Raw genomic sequence first — 25,941 nt, 5'->3', positions numbered from 1 at the left:
TCTCCAGATTTTTATGAAAGGCCATCATTTTAAGCCTAAGAATAAACAATCTGGGCTCTCTTCCAGAAGATTTAAATTGTTTATTTTTCATAAGGAGAGCCTCCTTCAGTAGAAATCCATCTCGGCTGCCATATCCACAGGCAAACCTTCTTAGGGGAGTTTATGCCAAGCCAAACAACTTTACCCACAATGGTTCCAGGTAATTTACCAGGGAAAATTACATTTTTCTGGAACTATATTTAATATTTTCACTGCCTAGAAATCATCCAGCATTGAGCAGAGGTTAACAAAAACCAAACCTAAACTTCAATAAAACCTGTGAATCTCTATAAAAAGTGCAGCCATTCTAACCTGTGACTGAATCTTTCCTCTACAGGAAAGCTGCCTGTGGTCTCAAGCAGATAACTCATGCCCATGAATACGGGTCAGACTCAAGTCACTGTGTTTAAAACAAGACTTTTCCTTCTTTTCACATGAACTGTTTCAGCCTGACAGGCTTGCAGCCAGCCACATCACAGCGCTCCCTAACAAGCAACCAGCCTAGTGAAGCTCTGCATCCACAGCTGTTTGGTGGCATCAGCAGGGCTGATGGCTGGAACCAAACTCCTGCCATCGAAATTGATACCTGCTTCTAAATAATAATTTGCAGATCCATATAATGTGACTCACTGAATACTTGCTAAGATATTTACAGCATTAATGAAGATCAGAGGCAGACACAGACACAGACCTAAGCATTGTGTGAGACCCAATTGTCTCACAACAATAGGGGTGGGTAACTACTTGTAAGCCTACCCTTCCACTAGGCATCCTTCTTCACTCTGCCAATAAAAGTACTGGGCAATAAAGCTTCTGGAAACCTGCATGTTGCTTTAAGGCCCATTACCAGAAATAAATTTATTTTATTTTCAAAATCTTCACAATCTCCTTCTCTCTTTTCATTCTTTCCAGTATTGGGAAGGTACTTGACACTACAAGCTTTTATCAATTTTGAAAGACTACTCAGAAATGCTATTCCATTATGTATTTCTGTGGCATTAATTTGAACAGTTTTACCAGTAGCCCAGTAAAGTACTTGAAAGCAAAGTTTTTTGGGGTTTGCATTTTGTTAGTGAAATCTGATCAACTGTTGGTTTAATAATTTTACCAGTGTCTCCTCCCAACTACTGATACTCTCTGACTTTGCCTACAAAAGTATGTTGCTAGCTTTCTGTATGTGAAAAAGCTAAAAGAACAACTTTATTAAAAGGGGAGAGTATTTGCTTCTACAGTGAAAGTAGAAGAAAAATAATAAAACCACTTTCCACAAAAAGTAATTGAGTACATTAACACTATTAACACTTTGAGAAAACTTGAAGAAAGGTAAAGAAAAACACATAAAGAAGACCTGAGGATGGTAGAGAAAAATGTATAAATAAGGTCTGAGCACTAGAAGAAAATAACAAAAAAGTTATTTTCTTTTTCTTCTTCCTACTACTGTGTAGTATGTGTATCTTTAAGAGTAGTAGGTGCCTTATGATAAGAGTTCATGAATCTTGCACATAAGATACTCCAATATCCAGAAAATAAAGAAATAATTTATTGTACTCATAGGAAAATGAGGAAAGTGATTGTGAGCCATGAGATTTTTGCGGGGAGCAATATGCTAACCCCTTTATTGACAACACATTATTGTATGAAAACATCTACATGAACTGCAATCATATTTCCAATAAACATTTAGAATTCAGACATCACTGGGTCAAAGAGTATAAATTTGCTTTATGCAGTCTAAGCTGTAAAGCTGAAAAGCCAAATGCTTAACATCATGTCTCCCCAAAGCAACATTTAGTTCATCGCTCCCATCTTCATTTGCTAGCTCCATATGCTGGCTCTCACTTTCCAGATTTCTCACGTTCACTACTTCACGAGCAGCGTCTATAAGTACACGCTAAAATCAAACTGAAGAAAAACCTTTGAGTTGCTGCATTTGTAGAGCTGCTTCTGCCCAAATGGGTGACTAAGTGATGGCTTTGAAACTCAGGAATGTAATGGAAAGGCAGGAGAGCTGAGATGGGTGGCATTTAGGGAACACAGGTCAATGTCTACCTAGTGACAGAACAGTGACTTCTTCCAAGGTACAGGGTCACCTTCCCATCCTGGCACACTACATAGTATGTGGGAGAAACCTGTGTCAGCTGCAAAGCTCATACCTGAAAAAAATACTTCCAAATCTGACCAAAAAAAAAGAAAATGTAAAACATTTCTACTAACTCAGATTCAGTGATTTTCAGAGCTAACCAATGAAACCACAATAGTGAGGATATTTTAAAAGGTTGGTTTGTCACTAGTGTCTTTGTTTTATCTGGAAGCAAAAAGACACAAGGGTCTCCCCAAAGTTTTTGAGTCCATCTATGGAGTGACTTTCTGATTTTCATTGATGTTCAATTTCATCCAGGTTCCTGAATTACCTCCAGTGTACTCAGAAGACAGAAAAGATTGTATCAATTGAAAAAGATTGTGTCAATTTCAGTAATTCCCCCTTTTTTCAGTTTCATCATAAATAAAGACGCTTAAGTCTTTATGTTGAACAGGAAGATTCCAACTAAAATGAACTCAAGTCTGATATGCTACAGCAAATAAGCCTGTCTAGTAGGCTTATTTCTGCACGAAATAAGACTGAATCCAGGTTGGTTGGGTTTGCCTGATGTTGGATTGCTTACGGAAGCACTCTTAGAAGCAGAGTGACATTGTTGTGATATAACACCTACCTGTCATTTTTCATTTAAAGAAAGTGATTAGACAGCAATTTCATACACCCAAAAGCTTCTTCAAAACTCATCACAATTTTACAAATGCTATTTTTGCCTAATTATAAAATGTTTTACTTTACTGGACATCAATGCTCTTTTTTAATGTTCTATTGATTGAAAGTCCAAGCAATCATAAAGGAAACTGTAATTTTGATTTGTGTGTTGTGGAAGTCAACAGTTTTAATTTTCATTTCAGCCCTTTGACTTAGTGACAAAAAAGGGCATCATTCTGTAGGAAATACACTAAAATAAAATTAAAACTTGTTAAAAATGACAAGACTTCAAATTCTGTAGCTGTAGCACACTAAAGTAAAATTATTGTAATGGCAGGGGGGGAAGAAACCCACCACTAAAGACACAAAGGAAAAAAAAGCCAATTCCATGTAAAAGAAGCAAACTTTGAGAAAAATGTTTCAGATCTGTACTTGAAGATTAAAGATCTGCAGTGAATCTAACTGCCACAGCAATGACATGCACCAAACTCATGTATTGCTCCAGGCAAAGGAGGGCCAGTACTTCTATTTAAGCATGGACAGCTTAAATGCCTGTATTCAGAGTGTCTGTTGGGCTTCCTTATTTCCCTGGGGTACGTATTCAGGGGTGCTTCAAGATGTTATGCAGCATCCTTTTCCAGTTCCCTGTTAGAAAAGAGGAAAGGGCAGCCAGTGCTGCTGTCACAATCCAGGCAGTGCAATCATGAACCACCATGCTCCAGATCAGTATTGTTATGTGAAAATTTACCAATTTTGACTCAACTTTAAAGGCAGCCTTAGACCTAGGGAAGTACAAAATTGCTTTTTCTAAATAACTCACAGCCCACCTCTACCTTTTTATTAGTTCCCTTTCATTAAATTTCTCTTTATAAGCTGTAGTTCCTGCTGCATGAGCAAATATAACCAGTGTAATACTACACTTGGATGAGGGATGTACAGAGTCCTAGGGGCCCTTGGCTACAGCATCTTGCTCGAGGTACTGCTGTAGACAACCCTAAAGATTCAGGGGACTTGTTCAAGCTAGTCCCAGTTGCACAAAGTAACATTATGGCTCATGTAGTAATTAAACGGAATGGAATTCAGTTCAACAGGGATCTGAAATGCTCACAGTTTGGAAGATGTCCGTGCAAACACAAGCGTAACACGTGCACTGAACACATGCCAGGGAGAAGGAAAGGTCCCCCTTGGGTGGCGAGGGCAGAACTTGCACAGCTGCAAACCTGACAGTCACACTGGTACGAAGCCAAAGCAGCAGCACACTGATCAACCAGCAAAGTAAACTAAACTTCCCTTCCCCCTAAAACTTCAAGGGAGTGGTGGAGCACTGCTGCAACCTCTCCTAAAAAAAATGAGCAGCAGCCTCTAGGCATCGATAATGTGCTGGCAGCAACATGGGCACCAGCCAAATCAGCCTGAGAGTGAAGAGCCCCTACCTGGGCACAGGATGGAGTGTGAGGGACCACTTTACGTCCTCCCTTTCAGCACTCACCTTAGAAATGGGAGTGAAGGGCATGCAGGATATTGCTAGCACAACTGAAAAGGTTCATCTAACAAGTTCATAATATTACCATTTCCAGCCTTTTTTCTTTTTTTTTTTTTTAATCAGTCACAACAGCACAATCATCCTTAAGAATCTTTTTTCTTATGAACTCTACAAATTATTTTTAACATTTATTATCTACAAAAGCAAAATGATTCCTTCATGTCTATTTGCATTTTCTTTTTAAAGCAATAAAATCTTTCTTAACAGGCTTTCAACACAAAATAAATGGGAAAGACAGTCAGACTTAAGTAGCAGCTATTACTCTTTCCTGGAGCATCTGGATCCTGTTTGTTAAGAAAAATTCATTCCAAGAAAGGGATTTGAGAGGGAACAACAAGGAACCCCAAAATATACAAAAACACTACTGATGCTTTTCATTTGTTGAAAAATAAGAGAGGTAGCACAAGACTCAATTAGCTGTCCTGAGATCCCAGCTTTATTTCCCTTGGTTCTCAGAACATTTGGTTAGGCTTTTAAGGATTTTCCTACAGGAGGCAGATCTTTCATATGAATATTGGACTCCTTATATCCCCACTGCCAAAGTAATACAGTAAGGCATTGCAAGGTTCAATATGTCCTCCCTGGCTGAGCTGCTTAAAAGAAATGCTTAAAAGAGAAAAACCAAGGGAATAAAATGAAGACACATACTAACAATGCTAACAGGAGTCAGCAGATGGATTAGCTTCACAAGGTGGGACTAGTGTACAACAGTGAAAAGATGAAACATCTTGTTCTCCAGCCTTGAAAATACCTTTCAAGATGGTATGACACGAACTCTAATAGTAACTTCCCTTTTATATGTGCTTATATACGAACACAGGAAAAGCCAAAGGAATATGGCTTTATAGATGACCTGAAAACATTTCCAAACCTTGTGTGGGAAAACGGCCTAAAAACAAAGCAAGAAATGGGAAACCAAGGAATAACTGAATGAGACAGCAATACAGGAAAGACAAGGAAAACAAAGTAGAAGTTGTTCTGCATTCTCTCAACCTTAAAAAAAACATGTCATTTCTTAAGACTTTTAACATACCTGTATTTATTTCAAAATTATTTCTATTGTATCAAAAACTACCTGTCTGCATCAGCTCCATATATCTATCTATATATGTCAAGTCAACAAACGGGACTTGGTTCACTCAAATTGGCTGCTAAATTAAGAAGGCAGTTCCAAAACTGGCAACTAACAGCTGCCCTCAGCAAGCAGTGCTCCCCTGGCTGGTGCTGCACCCCTGTCTCCCCACTGCTTGCACCCAGCCTTGGCTTGCCAAGCAGCGCTGGAAGCCGAGGTAGTGGCAGCACACCCTGCCCACACCACCTTCACTCCAAGCAGCTTGTCCTCCTGACCTGACCCCAAACCCTGGCCATACTGCCACGTCTTCTTTTCCCTCCCAAACCAACTGATATTTGTTTGGCTGGCCATCCCTATATTAAGGAGCAGTTTGAAGAAAAAAGATTTAGTTCCCCCTACTGTAAAAATTTTCACAGCAGCTTAACTTCAACTGCAACCTTTCCCACATTAAGTGGCTGTGGCAGTAAATGAAAGGTTGTGCATGCTTGTGGTCCTGTTACAGGCAGCTACACTCCCCACCTTCTGAAGAGGTCTGGGCTATAAAGAAACAATTACTACCTTTGATCATGCTGAATGACTCTCAGGATAATAAACAGAAGTAATTGCTACAAATACCAAAGGAACTTCCTTACTATTTACTGTGTGTATAAACGTAGACTGGAAACTGTTCCAAGACCAATATCCAGGAGGATATTAAGGGCTGCTGCTGTAGAGACAAAAAGTCAAATTTTTTTAAAAAGAAAACCCCAAAGACAAAAGAAACAAATGTGAGAGAGACACAAAGAGAAGGTGTTCCAAGGGTGATTTAGAGCAAAACCTTAACTCAAAGCAGGGCTTCACCTTGTACTCCATGCAGCACTAGCAGGAGCTGCAGCCAGAAGGGGTGACTGCTCCTTCCTTTCACTCTCCTTCCTGCCCCTGGACCTGGCACTCTCACAGCTTTGATACAGCTCAGGCCCCACCAGCTCACCCAGCTGAACCCTATGCAGCAAGACAGGGAGCAGGTTTTTCTTCTTGGGCACCTGCTTGCTCCAAAATACTCTGCAATACACAGCTGCTAGATTTACATTCTTTCACCTAACAAAATATTTTTCCGTAAAGTGTTTAACATTTTTGTTAAGAAAATGTCAGAGAAAGATATTTAAACAACTACTTGGTTTTGCTTTGAAATGAGAAACTTGAAAACAAATCTTCTCCCACAGTTTTGATTTCTATGAATCAGCAATTTCAGACAGGAAAAAAAAAAAAAAAAAAAAAACTCTGGCTGGAAAATTCCTGACAAAGTTTATTTCAATTGTGCAGCCATGCAGTTAGTGGCTGCACCAATACTTTATCTGAACTGCAGCACCCGATTTATTTTATAGTTTCTTCAGCCACATGCTGAGAGCTTTGATAATTTATTACTTGAACAAAACCCTATTGACTTAGGAGTAAGGATTAAGTGGTATTTCAGCATCCTTAGTTGCCAAGGTTACTGTTGTCTTTGCTGTCAGAATGGAGAGCAGTTGAAGTAGTCTCTCCATCCCCCAAACCAATCCAAAACAAATCTTGCCAAATAAATGAAATGCATCACTGATCCATGGATAAGCACATGCTTCTCCAATATAGAACCACCTCTTCAGTGCTCCTTGCCCCAGTATGAACAAATCTAATTCTAATCAAGTGCTGGTGTCATGAGGCAGCAGAACTTAGTCAAGCAATGAAGTGGAGAAAATTAGTTATAATAACAACTGATGTACACATTCATTTTGTATAATCCTGCACAAACTAGAACTGAAAGGGCACTAGAGCGAAAGCAACAATGTTGATGTCTGACCTAGCATATTTAAACAAAGAAAACTACTTTACTGATCCCCAAACTCTATTATTACTGCATTAAAAAAGTGGAGAAAAGCAAGCAAAAAATAGCATGAGGTAGAAGAACAGTGTTTCATATGGCCTTTTTGTGTGCAAAGCCTTGAAAACTTCTATTAAAATCACAAAATCAATATACTGTTATTGACAGCATAGTATTGGCAGTTTCATGCTTTGTGTCTAAGAACACGACTGTATCTTAAACATCCCAGATACTATCTACTACCTTTTATATTGCCTTGGCTGACATGTTCTGCAACAGTAAACAGAAATGGCAAGGCTCAGCAAGTCGACAGCTAATGACATACAAGGAAAATGCAGGAGAGAAGCAGCACATTGTGCTCCCAGGAATGCCTGAAAGCAGAGCAGCAGCCCTCCCTGCTCCCTAAATACACATCCTATTTGCACAGAGAGGAAAGTAAGCCATCAGACAAGGTTGATGAGGCTCAGAGAATGCACAGAACACAGCAACTTCTATGCACCATGCATGCAGCAATCCAAACTTGAAGAAACACAGGAAGAGGGTTTCAGCAATTAAAGAAACTAATATAAATGTGGCAACTGAATAGCTCCCAGCAGCTCTATGTAACTTTTGCATGTTGTCTAAGCTAATATCTGTGATTGGTACTTAAAACTGTTCTAGCATCACTTACACTGCTGTAATTAGGACTTCTTTTCCAGGTTATCATTTCTGCTCCTTCAGACTCAGCCAGATCCACTTACATCCACTTAGTAACATGTAACTTATGCCACTACATCTGTCAACTCTGAATCCTGCACAGTAACTTGCCCGCTAGTGCATTTAAATTGTGCTTGGCCTTCAATTTTGTAGTGCAAGTAGCCACTTGTTCCTTGCCGTGGCTCATACATCTCTCATTTCTTCTTAGACTACACAACAGCTCCAGCAAAACAACATTAAAAGGGTTGATTTCAAGCACTTCAGGCAATGAGTACCTTCTACAGAAGAGCACTAAAATAACACCACTGGGCTAGAACAATGCCACTTCCACATTAGGGCTAACACAAAAAGCCTACCATTGATGATTTAAATGTAATTAGTAGGAGTTCACAGCATTGCTTAAATCACTATTATTTAGAAGAGCCCTCTATACCTGCAGTTGGGCTTTTGACACGCTCTGAATTTGAGAACCAGCAGTAACCAAAGGAGGAGTGTCCCGGAGGAGCTCACAAGCATTGGATGAAATCGGAGGGATGTCATTAGCTGATCACACACCAGGCCTTGCTGCTGCTGTGAGCTCTGGCAGCCAGCAAGGTGTGTTTGTGACCTGGAGCTTTGTAGCATGCTGGGAGGGGAGGAGGAGGCAAGGGGAGTTGTGCTCTAAAGGAGTGCTGCAATTTCTGTCCCTGCTTTACACAGCTGTTGAAGAGGTGTTGCTCCACCGCCAGGCATCCGCGTATGGGCTGGTACCAGGGCAGGTGTCAAATTCCTTCTGGGCCACCTGAGAAGAACACACAGGCATCTCTTAGCAGGATGGCTGTTCTTCGTATCTTTTCCAATCTCCTGTTTTTCTCTTTATTGTGGTGAAAGCCACAGATGCTGACAATCTTTCCGACAGTATTAATTAAAAGCGGTAATTATAAAATCTTCAGGAAAGTTCCTGAGCTAAAACTTGATGGCAACCCGCAGATATTCTGCATACAGAGTTAATGAAAGGTAGGAAGAAAGAAAAAAAAAAAAAAAAAAAGAAGAATATTCAGAATATTCTCCAGGGTAAACAAAAGCATATTCCAGAAATTAGTCATGTAGCCAGACTCATTCTAGCATTTTATTAACCACACACCTTTGGTAACACAAACACAAATCATAACTCTAAGTTGCCTTTAAAACTGAAGCAAATCTAGATTACTTTTATGTCTTCTTGCAATTTATCTGTTTCTGAATTTAATCTTGTCATATTCAAAATGTGCCTAATCTCTCCAATATTCTGAACTGTCAATTACTCTGACATTGATTTTTTTTTTTTTTCCCACAAATCTAGGCTGGAATTTTACAGGCCTTTACTTGGTATAAGTAATGCTACTTTGGTTTTTATCTTTCTGGCACATCAGCCTATTTTTTTTTTTACTTTACTAATTGATCTGCTTCTACATTACATCACAGCATACATACATTAAAATAAACTCATAACTGGAAACAGAATTTTTGAGAGCTTAGTCCTTACAAAGCAGCCTACAGAATAAAAATTTGTGTTCTCTAAGGAATACAAGTCTAGCAGTTCCAGCACTATTTTGAATATTTTATTTCTTTTTTCTTCAGGGAGTTTATTTTCTATTCTGACACCCTGCATACACCCCCCCAAAAAAAGTCTTCCCTATAACCTTCAAAATTAGAATAGAAGAAATTATGCTATTTCTTTGAGGTTTTTAACAACCTTTGATCCTGTTGGTTATGCAACATTCACATTTTACTCTGGTGGGATATACAGAATAAGAAATATTTCTGCACTCCGCCTGCTTTCCCCAAAGAAAGGATTCAGCACAATAAAAAGGTGGAACAGCAGGACAATGGGACAGCACCCACCCAATCCTCCTCTGTTTGCCACCTGCATCAGATCACAAGGGAAAAAAAAGTCGGGTTTAGAGCAATAAGCAATACATGTCCTACTTTTTTTTTTTTTTATTAGAACTTGCTGCTTGACTTTCTAAATGTCATCTTGGGCAAAAGACAGTTATGTGCCAAAGAGATAATGAACCAAGAGAAGGGGCATCTTAGTGGAATAGGGAAATCAACATAAAAGGTTACTGAAACAGAGAGAGGAAACTGTAAGCTTTACAGGATTATTGAGTTTGAAATCCTGCTGGCTATCTCACTATTTCGAAATCTCCAAGCCACAATGACAGTGTCTTTTTTTTTCAAATTTTGTAATGGAGTAAATTTATACAAAATCTCTGGTTATCACAGCATTTGTCATAGCTCATGAAACAGAGCAGTCATACTCTTCTGGTCCTTCCTGTTCTGATAGATGGGTGGGCACTGCAGAGGAACAGTGTGTCAGGAAGGCACAATGAGTCTTTCTTGGATTTCACTGACCACACACCAAAATCCCAGGATGAGGGTGTAAATTCTGCAGTTCAAAAAACCTGGAGGCAAAACTGGTTTTAATTAAACTGACATATTTTAGACATTTATGCAAGATAAATTGAAACAGTTAGGGGATCTCAAAAAAAAAAAAAAAGGCCTGCATTTCTTTATTTAAGGCAAATTTAATATTAATTCTTTTCACAGCACCCTGAAAGCTCAAACTATTGATGGGAAAGGTGGTTTTCTGGGAAATTGCATGCAAAAGGATAATTACATGACATATCACCCAATATGACCTTGAGATTCAGGAGCAATGAATCAGTTTAACATTGCCCTGTTCAGCATTCTTTTTAAAGTTCTTTCTGGTATGTCACATATGGAAAAACTGGCACCTGAACAAGCATCAAAGTCTCCCAAATTGGGGATTAGGGTGAGCTCATCCCATCGTGGTAAGAACTAGTCTTTGTTCTCGATGTGACATCTTGCATTTAATAGAAGATCATTTTCTCACAATCACCACCATTCATCTGGAGTGCAATGGGGTCTGCATGGAACAACTCCTCATTGAATTGCAGAAAACAGGGAAATAACTGCCGAGTTTTCCCGGTTACGCTATTGATATTTAAGTGTCGTTCTCTGTGGGGACGTAACAGCTTAACTCCAAAAAGCCTGTGACCTATTTCCATGATTACTGCTGCACTAATGAACAAATGGTTTCTAAAAGGATATAGCCACAACACAAAACTGGAGAAAGATGGACACCCCCAATAACAGGGTGGGTTAGACAAAAAACTTAATTAAAAAAAAAGTGTTGCTTTTTTAAATCTGTACTGAACAACAAAGTAGATGTTTGTGTATACAAACAAATACTTTCATATTAATCCTATGTTTTAGCTATGAATCTTCTTGGCTTTGAAACTATTCTAGCAGCATCTTAGGTTTGCAGGAGATGAAAGGGTAAAGAACTGAAAACAAATATATTGCCCACATGCCCAGCTCTACCATGGCTGGAGAGAGTGATAAAAAAGTCTCTACTAATGTCAAAGATATCCTTTTCACATAACAATGTCTTCAGTGCTATATCTGTTTCACTAATGAAAGCTTAAATCACAGACAAAAATCTCATTTTCATTGAGAATCTGGCTTTTCATACTGTTTGGCACCAGGGATGTCAGGACTAAAAGGTCAACAAGATCACGGAAGCCTATGAATAAGCTTAAAATAGCACTTGAGCTCATTCAGGCTCTGAGATCCTAGCTTTACATGAAACAAGCATCCAACTTGCTTTCTTCATGAAAGCACAGTTACATGACGGAGTTCTTCATCCCTACAAAAATCATGCTCAGTCTCTCATGGCTGTGGTTTGCATTTGAGCTGTACTAGGTGGGAACCCAGTTCAATCATGTACGTGAAAAGCCACTCTCGCTCTCTCAAACACATATATGGAAAAACTCTTAGATTACTAAAAATTTGCACGTTTTACTTGAGGGAGCAGAGGCCTCTGTGCTTCTAACCATGGGCTGGGATAAACAGGTGACAGACAAGACATTGCTACATGAAAAATTTGCTCAACTTTCTCTTGATGGTAATGGATTACTTCCAAAGAAAACCAAAGAATATGCCATTGCAGTGTTAATCATTAGAGATCTGTAGCTGGTAAATCCTGGAACAAGGTGTCCCAAGAAGCTGTGGATTCTCTTGCAGACATTTTTATGTGAACTACACCAGGCAATGAGCTTTGAAGTTAGTCTGACTTTGAGCAGGAGACTGGACTCTGTTTGTCAGAGACTCTCTCTTTGTCAGAGATCCCTTTCAACATTATGTTTAAATGATCCTATGAGGTGTTACAAAATGGGTTTGTATTTTTTGATACACATTCTCCAAACTGAGTTTGTCATGGTGGATGAAGCAGCTAACATTAAGTATAAAAGTGCTTGCTTAAGTTAATTGCTTTGCCTTCACTTCTATTTACACTTGAAATTTTTCATTACTACAGGGTGCTGGTGATTTTATAGAAAACAATCTTTTAATATATGATAATTTGAACTTTTAATTTTTTTAACCCATAGAACTTCATAAATATGCAAGAAAATATATTTCTTTAAACTTCTCTGTTTGAATATAACACTCAACTCAAGGATAGAGATCTTAAATATACAAGTAAATATAAATATTTACTTATATACAATATAAGTAAATATAAATCAGAGAAATGTATATATACTGTAAATTTTCTGAGATAGGTCTGTTTTGTCTGCATTTGTACTATAAGGCCCTGACTTTTCTGGGCACTACAGGAATTATTGTAACACAAGAGTTAAATTACACTCTAAATATTCCACTCTGGTCACACTGAAGCCCACAGTTTTTAGCAAGGGTTGCAGAAGGCTTCAAGATTTCTGATTTGTAATAAGTCTATTCAGAGCTGTGTATGATCTCATCTCTTTGTGCTCTTTTTTTGCAATCAAGATAAAAAGCATAGGCAAATACCTGTTCTGTAGCCAAGAGTAAGTCAGTGAAGCTGAGCAGTTCAAGATTTCTCCCTTGTTTTTTAAGCAACCAAAAATGTTCCTGGGTACTCTTTTGGGCTCCCATGTTCTGGGATGTTTCCTTGCTAAATGTCAGAAAAGGGATAGACTACTACACATTAATTATTTCAAAACAATCTTAAAATTCAGTGGTGATAAAGAAGTACTTTAGAGAAACAATTTTTAATATTTTTTTCTTCCCATTTGTAGTGGGCTGACACTGGCTGGATGAAATGCATCAATCCCACAGGTGCCTTTTCTGCATGAGCTTAGGTTTAAGTGCCTACCTTTATGTTGATCTTTCCCAACACTTCTGCTAGTCTTCAACCATGCATTACCTCTCCCAACAGATTTTTCTAACATATCAACTGATTCTCAGCTCAGAAATATGATGAAATTAAGATCTTCCAAGAGTGGCTGGGCAGAGAAACTTTGGATGATTTTGCAGTGCACTGGTATACAAGAGTACAATTTTCTGTATTTATTGACACTTTTTCCCATGCTGCCTGAACTTGCAATTGATAGTACTTTCTAGAAATCATCTGCCACACAGAAGGAAAAGAAAGAACTTGAAATCATAAATGGTTTGACAACACTGATGCCTCAATGTCATTAAATGGGAATCCCTTAAGCATTTTTTGACCTAGTTTTCCTATTTCTGTTGTGAATTACCAGACTGCAGACAACCTTTGTGACCCTGGACTCAGAATCAAGGGATAATCCCTAAATGTTACCAAGACTGGTGCTTCTGGGTATCCATCTTGACATATGGAAACAGGGACAGACTTTCATGAACCATAAAAATGGAGGTGTCTGAAATCACTGGGTTTTTCTGAAATCTTAGAGCCAGCTTACCTTCTTGGCATATTTGCATGCCAAAATTTCCTTATTATACCAAACAGAAAATTATCTTGATTCTATTTTTGCCTCATTCTTTCCCTTTTACATGTATGTTCTGTGCTACAGCAGTGCAGTACATCTAAGAGGACCACTATAGTAAAAAAAAAAAATACTCTTGCTGCTTCCTTTGATCAAACCCTCACTCTCAAAACACCACCACTCATTGTGGGTTTGCTCAAAATCCATACATGGATTTTGAAAAAAGGTTACAGATGCTTTCAGTGCAGCACACAAACAGAAATTACACAAACAGATTACCTATATATTCAAAATCCTACAATAAAAAACTCTTTGTGACAGAGAAGTTCTCCCCTTCCAGACTACATTTAACAAACTGGTGCAACTAAAGACTATGTAGCAAGAAGAAAATAATTCCCACCTTTCTTAGTTCCGTCACAGTGCCAAGGTTTGTGTTATTCATCTCTGCCTCCAAGGCATCTCTGTCAGAGCAGAGGGATGCCTTTCCCTTGTCCTTTCTGGGCCCAGTCTCCTGAGACATAGACTTCAATAAAAGCCATTGATACTCAGCAGGAATGGACTTTTGTTAACAAGTGGTGGAGAAATACAATCCTACAACTAGGAATTTTGCTGCCAGCTAAGTGAAGACATTAGCAGACTGATTCAATATATCCAGAGGAGCTGCATTTAAAGTGCCAGTCTGCTGGGACCTCCTACCTTCCCCAAAACCCTGCATTTGATCCTAATCACCCTTCTGAGCTGCTTCTAGGATTCCTTCCTCCAGTCATTTGTAACATAAATTCAGCAGTGAAAAAACTGCATTTCACTCCTCGGATTTCATCTGCTGTTCCCAGCAATTTCATGGATGTCTCTTTTATTGGTTTTGCTGAGACTGAAGTCTCCAGCAATTCCTTCAAATTCAAGGCTTTGGCTTAATTTCCATGTCCCTTGGCCCATTTATGACTTTCAACATTTCCACTCAACACAACATCCAAATCACACCATCCACTCTCCTCCAGCTACTTCAATGCCAGAGTTTTGTTTTGTCTAATGATTCTTGGTACACCTCTCTACAAAGCAACACAGCTTGTCCATTGCTTCCTCCCTTTCCATCCATCTCAGTAAGTGTGAGAACCCCGGGTTTGGTCTGGGGTCTCGTGTGGTGGCAAAGTCTCTCCTCCAACCTGTGCTTCCAAAGAAAAACTGCGCAGCCTCTTGTTGTTCAGTCTCAAGGCAGCTTATTGCGAGTTATCTAAAAGATTGTCTTCTCGGGCTACTGAGGTTTGGTCAGCAGCCCAGGCAGAGGCACACACACACTCCTGACACCCTCCCTGTCTGCTGTCTTCTTCTTCTCTCCCCCGGCCCAGGGCTGCTGCTATCTTTTATATGATATATTACGTATTACACGTTTATAGTTTCCCCCCAATACCTACTACCTATATTACAAGGTGCTTTTCTACTCTAAACCAATCTGTGAGTGCCAACATCACCAAGAACATGGAGGCAAGGAAGAAGAAGGAGGAAGAACAGGATCAGCCCACTTTCCTCCATCTTAGAACTTCTGACCCCCATGTACAAAGTAAAAAACCCCCTGTACAGGTGCTAAAACCTCCCTGTACAATACTAAAAAAATTTCCCCTCTGTTTTGTAACTACTTTTACTATACTATCTAACCCTTTGTGACTGCTTGCTTCACCTTCAAAGTTGGTAACTCATTCCATGGCTGAAACTCAAAATCACAGCTGTTTCCAGCTGCCTGCCAGGGTCTAAAATGCTCCTGACCAAGGCCTGGAACCTCTAAAAATGTCTGAGAGACATTTTGAGTTCCAACAAGTAAGTCTGGGATGAATGCTATCAGTTTTATTTATTTAGTTTCTCAAGGGAGTACATTATAAGGTTGCTCTGTTCTATGCAAGTGGGATGAAGGAAGGGAGGGTCTCTGCCTGCCTGTTCCCAGTTGTACATGCTGCAGGGGGTGGAAGTCACTAGTGGGAGCAAAAAACTGTTCCTTTCCCAAAAGCAGTGGGCATGCTAACCCGGGAAAAGCCTTCCAAGCCACAGGGCATGTAAAAGACACATGGGAAGGACGGAGGAAGCCAGGAGAGCATCCTAAAGCAGTGCTCAACCTGCCTTTAAACACTTCCAGGGACGGGGCATCTACAGCTTCTCATGGCACCCTGTTCCAGTGCCTCACCACCCTCACACACATCCTTAGAACAGACTAGATTATATGCTTCTATAATCTGTTCCTGTTCAGGAGTCTGTGTTAACAGAGGTAACCATGCCCTGGTCACTTTCAACATTCCTCAGTCAGTATTTGGAAAACCTCCACATTCTCACATTCCCAGATCCATCGCATGGAGGCTGTATCCAAACACTGCCCTATTTCTCTCTGAAAGATTAATTCTATCCATGAAGACCCTCTGACACAAATTTCAGCATACTCTCTCTCGTTGACTCCAGAACCCTCTCTGGCATGAATAAATTAAAATGTCACAGGTGTGATAACGCACACGTACCCATTTCAATCCTTCCCTACGCTGCCCTGCAGAGCTGAAGGTGGGCAGGCAGCAAGATGACCCCATTTAGGGGTCTATGCAGAGGTCTCCAGGGATGCCCCAGCTGTGCACACTACCATTATGATCCATGTACATCCAGTCAATACTATCAGTGCACAATGATTAAATTAATGTTTAAGTCAACACCTAAGGCACAACCCACATGTCACCAACACTGCACACAGACAGGCAGGCAAAATTCTAGTGTCCTATTCCCTAGAATACTCCCCTCAGCTCTCAGCTGCCTGTCCAGAAGGGCATGGAGCAGGTCTCCTGCAAGCCTGTACAGCACCTGCCTGTCCATGAAGATGTCCCAGCTGCTCCACAACTCATGTCAAAAGCCATTATATGTTTAGGTAATTGAATTGAGCCCATACTGGTAAACAGCTCAACCATTGCTCCCAAGGCCTTTGACACAGGCTGAAAGCCCTGGCCCAGCACAAACTGTTGCACTCAGGGTGGGTGTCTTCACCTAGCCCACGTCACACCTGCTGCATTCAGGGTGCACTGGCAGCACTTGGTGGCTGTCAAAATAATTCAGCAAATAACAGCAAAAACCACTTGACCTTCTTTCATTTCACTATACAAATATTTACCTGATGATCTAAAAACCGAGATGGACATTTTCTAAGGATCCATCCCGTACCTTGCTCACTAGATGAACAGAATGTGGAGTTTTGTCCTCAATGGTAACAAACATCTGAAGCTGCCTGGAGGAAATGAGAAAATCTTGCAAATCTAGCATGATAAATAAGTCACTTATCTTTTTATGCATGAATGGATTCATTATGTGCAGATGTTCAGTGCACATCTACAAGGTTTTATGGATGAAAAAGTCACATCATTATTGTGTTATCTGACTAGAAATGAAGCATGGACTAATGCCATCAAGGAAAACAATTAATTAATTAAAGCTTCCTGTGTTTTTGAGTTAGAACCCCAGGTGAATCTCAAAGATACATGCAAAATTACCAAGAATATACCTGGAGAGTCTAAATTACTCCTGTGATGAATAACAATTCATGAGAAAATGAATTTTTCATCACACTGCTGTCTCTATAATATACTTTCATCTGCTTTGGCAATTTTACTACAACATCCAGAAAATCACTTTAAGCTGTACCCTAATAGATCTCCAAGACAAAGGAAAAGAAAGAAAACCAGCACAAACTATTTCATTATAGCAAACAAGGAAACTAAGCATCCATTGCAATTTTCTGATTTCATTTATGTCTTGGATTAAAAAAAGGACTCGTGTGAGTACTTGCACTGGCAACTACAGAAAAAAAGCTAATTATAAATTGTATCTCAATACTTTTTTTGAGTTTTATGACAAAGGGCTCCTTATTTTAAAATCTTATTGCAGCAGAGTACAAAAGTTGTCTTTCAGATACTACTGACATCCGTGAAAGTTAGACAGAACAGTAGCTCAGAGGCATATCCATATACTAGCAAGGACTCAGACCACCACCACAACCATGAGTTTTCTAATTTCTTCAACAACAGACATGGTCTAAATAATAAAATATTCCCTGGGGCAAAAAATACCTTAAACACTGCAAAAGTAGTGCTAGGGCAAGGTAGTTAATGAAAAAAAAGTGTTTTATGGCCTGTAAGACTACGTAATCAGTAAGTTGTCTCTTAGGAGAGTCATACTTCAGGGAATGCAGGAGCATATTCTGTCATGGCACAGTGAGAGCCAGGACAGCTGGGAGTTCCCCACCAGGGCAGAGCTACCTTCCTCAGACTTTCTTTGATTAGTCTATTATGCTATTTCCTGTTGAAATACACAATTTCTGAGGGAGAGTGAGAAGGAGATATAGGCTGAGCCTGGCAAAACTGAGAATTCCAGTTAAAAAAAAATTATTTAAAAATGCTTTAGCAAGAGTATAATGCCATATCATCACATTTATACAGAGTTAACTTGTGTGCATCCTGTATCTGACACTAAGGTGCCTCAGCAAAAGACAAAGAACACAAATAGAAAAATATTCCATTAGAAGTACCCAGCTCTGGCTTGCAGTAGGGCATTTGGGTTTGGGCTTGCAATTCTTCTATTCCCTTGCTTATTTTGGCATGTGATTCATGGTCAGGCTCAAAGCACAGGCATGGTAATACTGCACAACAGGGTAAGGAAAGGTGCTAAGTGGTCAGCTGTCAACTACAGTACAGGAAAAAGAGCCAGAAAATTTATCCCCAAATCCATGAACACTGTACATAGCAAACTAGCCGTACCTACTTCCTGGCCACTCTGGGTTTACCAGATTTGCAGGACTTACTCATTCTAGCAATTGCTTCCCAATTGCATGCAACAGGTACACTGCCTATCTACCAGATACTCCAGTTAACCCAGGCTCAATCTAGGAAAACACCAAAACAGTAATTCTACTGCAGGCAATAGATCCAGTAACAATGCTTAAAATTATGATGGTGTCTAAAAGGGCTTTTGGATTCCTTCCTATTACAGCTTCCTATCATCAGCTAAAAAAAAAACCCCTCAAACAACTGCTAAATCAAAGCATCCAATGTGAACCGAATTCTACTACACAGTATTTTGTTTCCATAACACAAGCCATGGCTGAAAGAGATACTAATTATGGCACTAGTACAGCTGTATTAATTACAGCTGCATTAATTAGCACAAATTCCTGTAATTTAACTAGGTTGGCACTTAGAAGTGCTTGTTCAATTATGATACATTTCAGACCTTTGTCCATTTTTTCTCAACACGTTGGTGAACTTTTAAGTTAGTGCTATGGGGCTTACACAGGTACCCATTCCAAGGATGTGATGTTTCAAAAATGTTATGTCTTCAGCTGCCCTTGAGTTATCAAGGGAGCTAATAAAACTGGATAGAGGGCAGAGCTCAACCTCTTTCTACCTATTATCTCCTGCAGCCCAGGATTTTGTCTCTCTTTTCGGTCCTGCCCTGACAAATGTCAGTCTACAACATTCTGAATTGCTAAGAAATCTTTTGAACTCAAAGTGATAATTTCAACAGCCAGTAAAAAATCCCAGAACTTCCCTTTACAGGTTACATGAAAAAGGGTAGAAAGAAAAGGGTAGAAGAAAACCTCTGGGTCAAGATTTCTCGAATGCTCAGGATCTGCTGAGCTTTGAATTAGCCAATGCTCTTATTAGAAAAACTCAACACTGCAAGACATTTCCTATGCACAAATGGGATAAAGTGAGCAGGAGCCAGATCTCAGCACTTACCTCCTTATCTACGGTCAGCATCTTTTCCAGACTTTTATGTTTCAATATATTTGCCAGATGATCCCAGTTCTAAGCTAGCAAGCAGCTAACAGGCTCCTCTTAGCAACTGGAGACTTTGGTATATACCTGAAGCATTTAAGGTCTAGTAACACTCTATATCTTAATAAGGAACTGCATATAACATCGTCATAAATATAATTAAAATTTTAAACCTTTGAATGTGTAAATAGATATTAATAACAACACGTGCAATCATACTGTTTCATTAGAATTAGTGTTGAACATAGGTGTATATTCTCCGATTAATTTTTAGCTAGACTACAATAACTCAAAAAGACAGAAAATTGTAGATACTCACTTTTAAATGGCACATAGCCATAACTAATCTAACCAGATTTTGGGAAGTTGTGATGACTAATTAAGTGTCACTGTCTACAAGAACACACATTAACAGAAAACTCTTTTCATGAGTATATATATGTATATGCGTCCCTGTGCAAAACTCAAATTCATGTAATGGGTCTCTGCTAAAATACATCTATACAAAGAGAAAGTTAAGCAAAAATACAATCTCAGGCTTGATTTAAGAGGCAGAAAAGAGGCTAAAGCTGTAGAAATAGAATGACAACACAGAAAATTATTTTACCTCCTATTTTACCTACCTTTACAATTTAAGTAAATTGTCAGGCAAGGAAAAACTTACTAATAAATATTATTACTGATAACACTAGACAAACTTTGCTTAACAAAATAATGACATAAATGTAAAGAAAAGCATGCTGTCTCAAGATACTACTGGCCTGAGAGAAAATATTGGTTGCAGTGAAGTTTGAGACATAAACTGCCCACACAGCACACAACTTACACGCATGTCAATTAACCTCCTATAAAAAAAATCCAAAAAATGCATTTCCCGCACTTCAGCCAAAATGCACATAACAGAATAGTCAGAACAGCATCAGGGATCCATGTAACCATTTACATGCATCTCAATAGGCATTAGGTACCCTACTCCTTTACATTATAAACCACTCATAACAATGTACATTAACCAGTGGACACCTTGACACAGACATCTGTCTACTGTACCCCTGATAGTCAGCTTAAAGTACAGCACTTAATATACCACAGATGATATGCTGTCTGAGACACCAAGAGCAGCTGTTAACTGCTGGCATGGCAATGAAGCAGCAGCTATGGATATACCACCTGCTGGTCTGCTCCAGTTTAAACACAGGTAAAATTGTCATTATCTCCTGAAGAGTGACCCAGAGATATTATTCACCTGTGCTACCTGGTAGCTGAACACTGCTTTAGATTTGAGCTGCATTATGCTAAAGAGAAGACAAGAATAGAACTCCTTATGCCACTAGATATAGACAAAAACTAATCACTAGTTTATAATATTGTAACCCACATAAGTTACGTGACCAGGTTCCCTACCAAAATTCACTTCTGGCATCTTCTGAATTGGCAGCACAAGCCACTTGTTTCTTCTATGCTGTAAATCACAGTCAACTACACAAAAGCCTTCAGGTCACTCTAACCTGCCCAAAACCACACAAAACTTCAGCTATTATAATGCTCTTCCCCTAACAAAACCTAAATGTAGCACAGTCATTACTTAAAGTAGAAATGGGGCAAAACTTCATTGACCAGAATCTATTCAGGGATAAAGTCTGTGCACATAAGTATGATTAATGCTCTTCAATCTTAATATAAATTGGAGGCCCACAGATCCCGGAGCAAAAATAACCCACATTAACTGTTTGTAAAGGAGAGCTGGCTAGGTGATTTATCTTCTGTGATCAAAATAATACACTGACTTTTTGCTTTGTTATAATCATTAAGTTTCCTTCATTCAACATTCTGAACTGCCTAGTGCTAATTCTGCCCTTTCCCGTACGTGTTACTTCAGTGGCCACCTTCCTTTTTTCTAACTCTTACCTTGTGCTGCTGTTTCTCCTAGAGTCTTGACACACAACACTCTTTGAGAGTTGTTGACACACTGTTGACACACAGGATCCACATCAAACCTGGTTTGTGTCTGGCTATCTTTCTCTTTCCCAGATGGATAGCAATCTCTACTGGTTACTCAAAATGAAATTTCTGCCCAGAGCTGATGAAAAGAATGAGGCAGGTTTCAAAGTCCCTAGCTGGGAAATAGGAACAACCCAAGTGTTAAATTTCATCTGCATTCCTTTATGGAAAAAGCACACAGACGGTATTATGGTGGAGACATTTTCTGCATCATAAAGGAAAAAATCTTTGAAAAACAAGCATGAAGATTCTAGCAGAAGAGGTAGTTTCACCTACTGGCACCACCAATGCATGCTGCACTTCCAAAATGCACATACAGGCCTACGGAGATTAAACCCCAAAGCAGAGACTGAGAGCTGCTGCTCATGGGCAGTCTCTCCAGCTGATCAAAACTGCCCCTAGTAAAACAAGAGCAAATGTGAGGAAAAGATGAGGCTGGCTCCAGTCCAGGAAAGGGGTGAGGTCAGGTTGCTGCAGGTAAGGAGGTTTCAAGGAGCCAAAAAGAGGTGTCTCTCAGATAACTGGGTGGCCTGAGTAATAATCACATCACTCAGATTCTTGCTGAAAAAAAAAAAAAAAAAAAAAAATCTGATGAACTGGAATTTATTTGCAACACAAGACCAGCCAGGTTTTTCATCTCATATCCTGATCTCATAAAGTAACTTTGGACACATTTTCATTTATTTATCTGTGCTGCTGGCACTTGTTGATTGATACAGGAAAAAAAAAGAGCTGAATATTAGCACATGCTGTCTCTCTCCTGCAAAAATGAGGAGAATCCAGCCCACTCCTGCTTCCTCAGAAACCCAGCAGCCACAGCACAAAATTATAGGTCAGTACAATGGAGTATGCAAAAACTCTTTATAATCCTGTCACCAGTGAGACTACAGAGAAATTTAATCTCAAAGTCTAAAGAACAGATAACCATAGACAGTCAGCTTAACCAACAAATAATTTCCTACCAGCATCACTGTAGCTAGTGCCTTGCATCCCAGACATTTATTACCACACCAGAAAAGGAAAAACTAGCAGATTTGGATTTTTAAGTTTTTTTCTCTGCATCTGTAAATAGCACTAATTAAATGAAAATAGAAGAAAAGTTTTAAAGGATAATGTTCTCCTTTTTTGTCTTCAGTATAAATGCCAGCAATTCATTAAAGAACATGTGCAGGGAGCCAGAGCCAAAGCATTCCTACAACGGGAGTAAGTGAACAGGAGCTAAGGTCTAGTAATTATATAGGACAAGGAATCCTTTCACCTTTCCATTTTATGGACCATTTTATGACTTTGGCATTACATGGGATCCTGCTAAAAGGAAAAGAGAAGTACACAATACTTAAGCCCTTATTTTCTCTCTGCTTATTATCCTCTGGTTACTAAAACTCTCCTGTTTTGAATTCCCCCCAGGGTGTTTGCATGAAGCTGTATACATAAAAATTAAGCCACTACATACTGCACAGACTTCGAAGCAGTACTAAGAGATCACTTTATGAACTGTTGCTTCAGCTGAAAAAATTGATAGGACACACTGAAACTTTTAGTGACAGAAGAAGCGCTGCCCTGCAGCACAGGCAGCATCAAAGCCTTCTTCCCTCAGTGACTGGCCAAAACTCCCCTAAAAAGAGTACTATAGGCCACCTCTGTTGGGTGAAAGTATTGCAGATTTTTAACCTTTTCATTCATGCCTTTGTGTCTCAACATCAAATTCTAGATTACAGCAAGCCAGCTCACATTACCTCAACAGCATGTAACCAAACGAGCTCACTGCACATGAGGTACTAGTAATTTTGGGTTTTTTACATTTTACTATTTAGTTTAGCTATACCATTTATCTTGGTATGCAAACTATGAAACATCTCCATTTTTAAAGTACCAGTAAGTATTTTAAGTATATTTATTCCCCTTCTTCCTGTACCATGAAGAAGGGGAAGAAAGATACTTAAAAAAAGGATTTTTCTCTGAAAGCATAAAACAAAGCAAAGAACTGAGATAGGTCAGAGATTAAATATATGGTACTCTTCTCATCCAGGTATTACTGGAAGACTTTTTTTGTTGCTTCAGACACTAGCCTCTAATGTCACAGCAAAAGCACCACTGCTCAATATATCAATGACACTTGATTTTATACTGGTATATGCCTAAAAAAAAGTTATTTCTAACCAGTGTGACACCAGAACTGATGCAACCAAATAAACCAAGTATAACCAGAGATGCATCACTGAAAAACTATGACTATCAAAGTAATAAACATCAGAGAAGACAACTCTTTGGTAGTTCAGATATAGCTTTCAACCACATTTCAACAGATGACATCAAGCTTATTGTCCAAGCTGTTGTTTCACACCACACTGGATGTCTGAAAATTTCATTGTTAAAATTTGCTCACTGGAAAAACAGAGCTCTACACAAAAAAAAAAAAACAGAGTTACAGAGCTGTAACACTAACTGTTATTAATAGCTATTGTTATTGAAAGCATGTTGATTTTCACAGATTAAAATTTTATTTTACTCATCCCACATTTTAGAGGTTTTAAAGTTGAAGCCAAGCCCAAATCAGGAGCTAAGATGACACCAAGGATCTATGCTCTAAGAGCAGCTCAGAATACAGTGAGGTAGTTGATGTTGTTCCTGCTCATTGCAGGTGGGTTGGACCAGATGGTGCCTTTAGAGACCCCTTCTGACCCAAACTATTCTTTGAAAATGCAAGCTTGTACATTGTAAGTTTGCTATTTAGATAGGAATTAAGTACACTAATTTATAACCTTCCAAAACCTTATGACCTGTATAAATTAACATAGCCTGAATTAAGAGGTCAAAGTTCAAATGAAAAGTCTCTTTGAGACATAAGAAAGCTACAAACTTTGGAAAGTTATCTTTTCTCATCCCTTGCAGGTACTAATACTTTTAGGAAAACTGAAATACATACTGAAAGATTATTTCTCTGTATTCTTTATTCTTTGAATAAAGAGTAAAATTTTCAAAGTCAGAAAAGACATCAAGATGCCTGACTCTCAGTGAAAGTCAACAGGAACTCAGAGCCAGATTGTCATTTATATTTTATTCTAATGAAGAGTAAGACCCTAATTATAGGCCATCATGGAGCATCCTCAACATTCAAACTGACTTTAATGAGGGGAGGAGAAGAGGGTGATTGGGCTTTTTAGTTAGAACTGCCACACCCAAAACAAAACAAAAAAAAACCACCCAGCAAAGTGTTGTGTACAATGCAAACTAATTACTTTCATGGGAAATTTAATTATTGTGACCCCAACCGGTAAGAACTGTCACTGATCAAAGGGACCCAGTCCTCCCCAAATCGACTGAGCCCATGAACGCTAAATTGAATTCTAGCGGCTGCAGTGTGCAACTGATCTCCCACTCATTATGAATCGTGCTATAACCAAGTGTCTGCAGTGAAGTACTGCTGTGAGAGTATCAAAGTCCTATATTCACAGGAAAAAACATATTACTGAACTTGGTTTTCAACACCCACTGGCTCTCCCTGCAAGCAAGCAAGCAAAAGTGGGCAACATCAGACCTTTGTCACTCTCTTTTCTTTTTTCTGACATGCTATGAGCAAACCACAAAGCCCGAGTTCCTGCACTAACACAGAGCTGGAAGCACTAGCTCTCAAATCCAGTCAATAGGCAGGCAGGCTGCTCTAAAGTCCCCACACCAACCAATTTGAGATGCATGAGCTCCTGGCAGCAAAATAATTATTTCCTCAGAGGTTCTTATTGTCTACAGCACACCATGAATTCTGTTCAAGTTCAATGTCAATTTATCACTCTACATTACTAGCAGCAGCTGACATCATGGGTGCAATTGTTAAAGAAAAGGGAAATTATTTCTGCCCTCATACATTTAGATTCTCTTCCCCTCAATAAGTGCAGTGAAGGGAAAAAGCTTTGAGCAATCTGAAATCTCAGAATGACTCTTTCTATAAAAGCATTGCACTTGTCCAGCAAACCTCTCTATCTACCAGCACTGAATAATATCAGGTACCAGACAGACCTGAAAGGGAATAGGGAGAGGAAATATGACCTGCAAAAAGGTAGTATTTTTAGAGTACAATGCCGTTTTTCCCCTCTAATATGCTGTACATTCTTGGCTCAATACAGCGGGGTGCTGAGTGTCCAGCCTCTCTCAAGCAAAGCACGGCAGTGTGTGCTACTTAATAATCACAGCCTGGCACAAAAGAAAGTGCTCTGCTGAGGGAAGACCTAAGTGCCAGCACCTCACAGAATGGAGTCCACCAGCATTCATGTCATGACCCTGATACACTGCATCTCACATTACTTTGCTTGGAAATAAATATTTGTGTTTTTTAATTAAGTGAAGTAGTAGCTGGATTAAAGTTAATGAGATCTTCACAAAAAAAAAAAAAAAAAAAAAAACAAGACTTCTCACACAGGATGTGTTAACCTGTATCAGTACATAATTA

General features: G+C 39.2%; 1 protein-coding gene across 3 annotated transcripts in view; it reads right to left on the bottom strand.

Annotated features, from left to right (window-relative positions):
* The window catches only part of SLC35F1 (solute carrier family 35 member F1), a 221,753-nt gene that overhangs the window by 162,838 nt on the left and 32,974 nt on the right, over window positions 1-25,941 (bottom strand). The window contains exon 1 of one of the 3 annotated variants that reach the window (XM_085575073.1): window positions 8,367-8,714. The exons of the other annotated variants lie outside the window; for them this stretch is intronic. Within the exon in view, the coding sequence (XP_085431199.1) occupies window positions 8,367-8,557 (191 nt within the window). The 5' untranslated portion in view covers window positions 8,558-8,714. Of the gene's footprint in view, window positions 1-8,366; window positions 8,715-25,941 lie in introns of those variants that run through there. 3 annotated transcript variants of the gene reach the window in all.

Source organism: Lonchura striata, chromosome 3, assembly GCF_050655825.1.
Source record: "Lonchura striata isolate lonStrDom1 chromosome 3, ASM5065582v1, whole genome shotgun sequence".
Classification (NCBI taxonomy): Eukaryota; Metazoa; Chordata; class Aves; order Passeriformes; family Estrildidae; genus Lonchura; species Lonchura striata.
The sequence above is the reverse complement of the archived record's forward strand: the minus strand, read 5'-3'. Positions and strand labels throughout refer to the sequence as shown.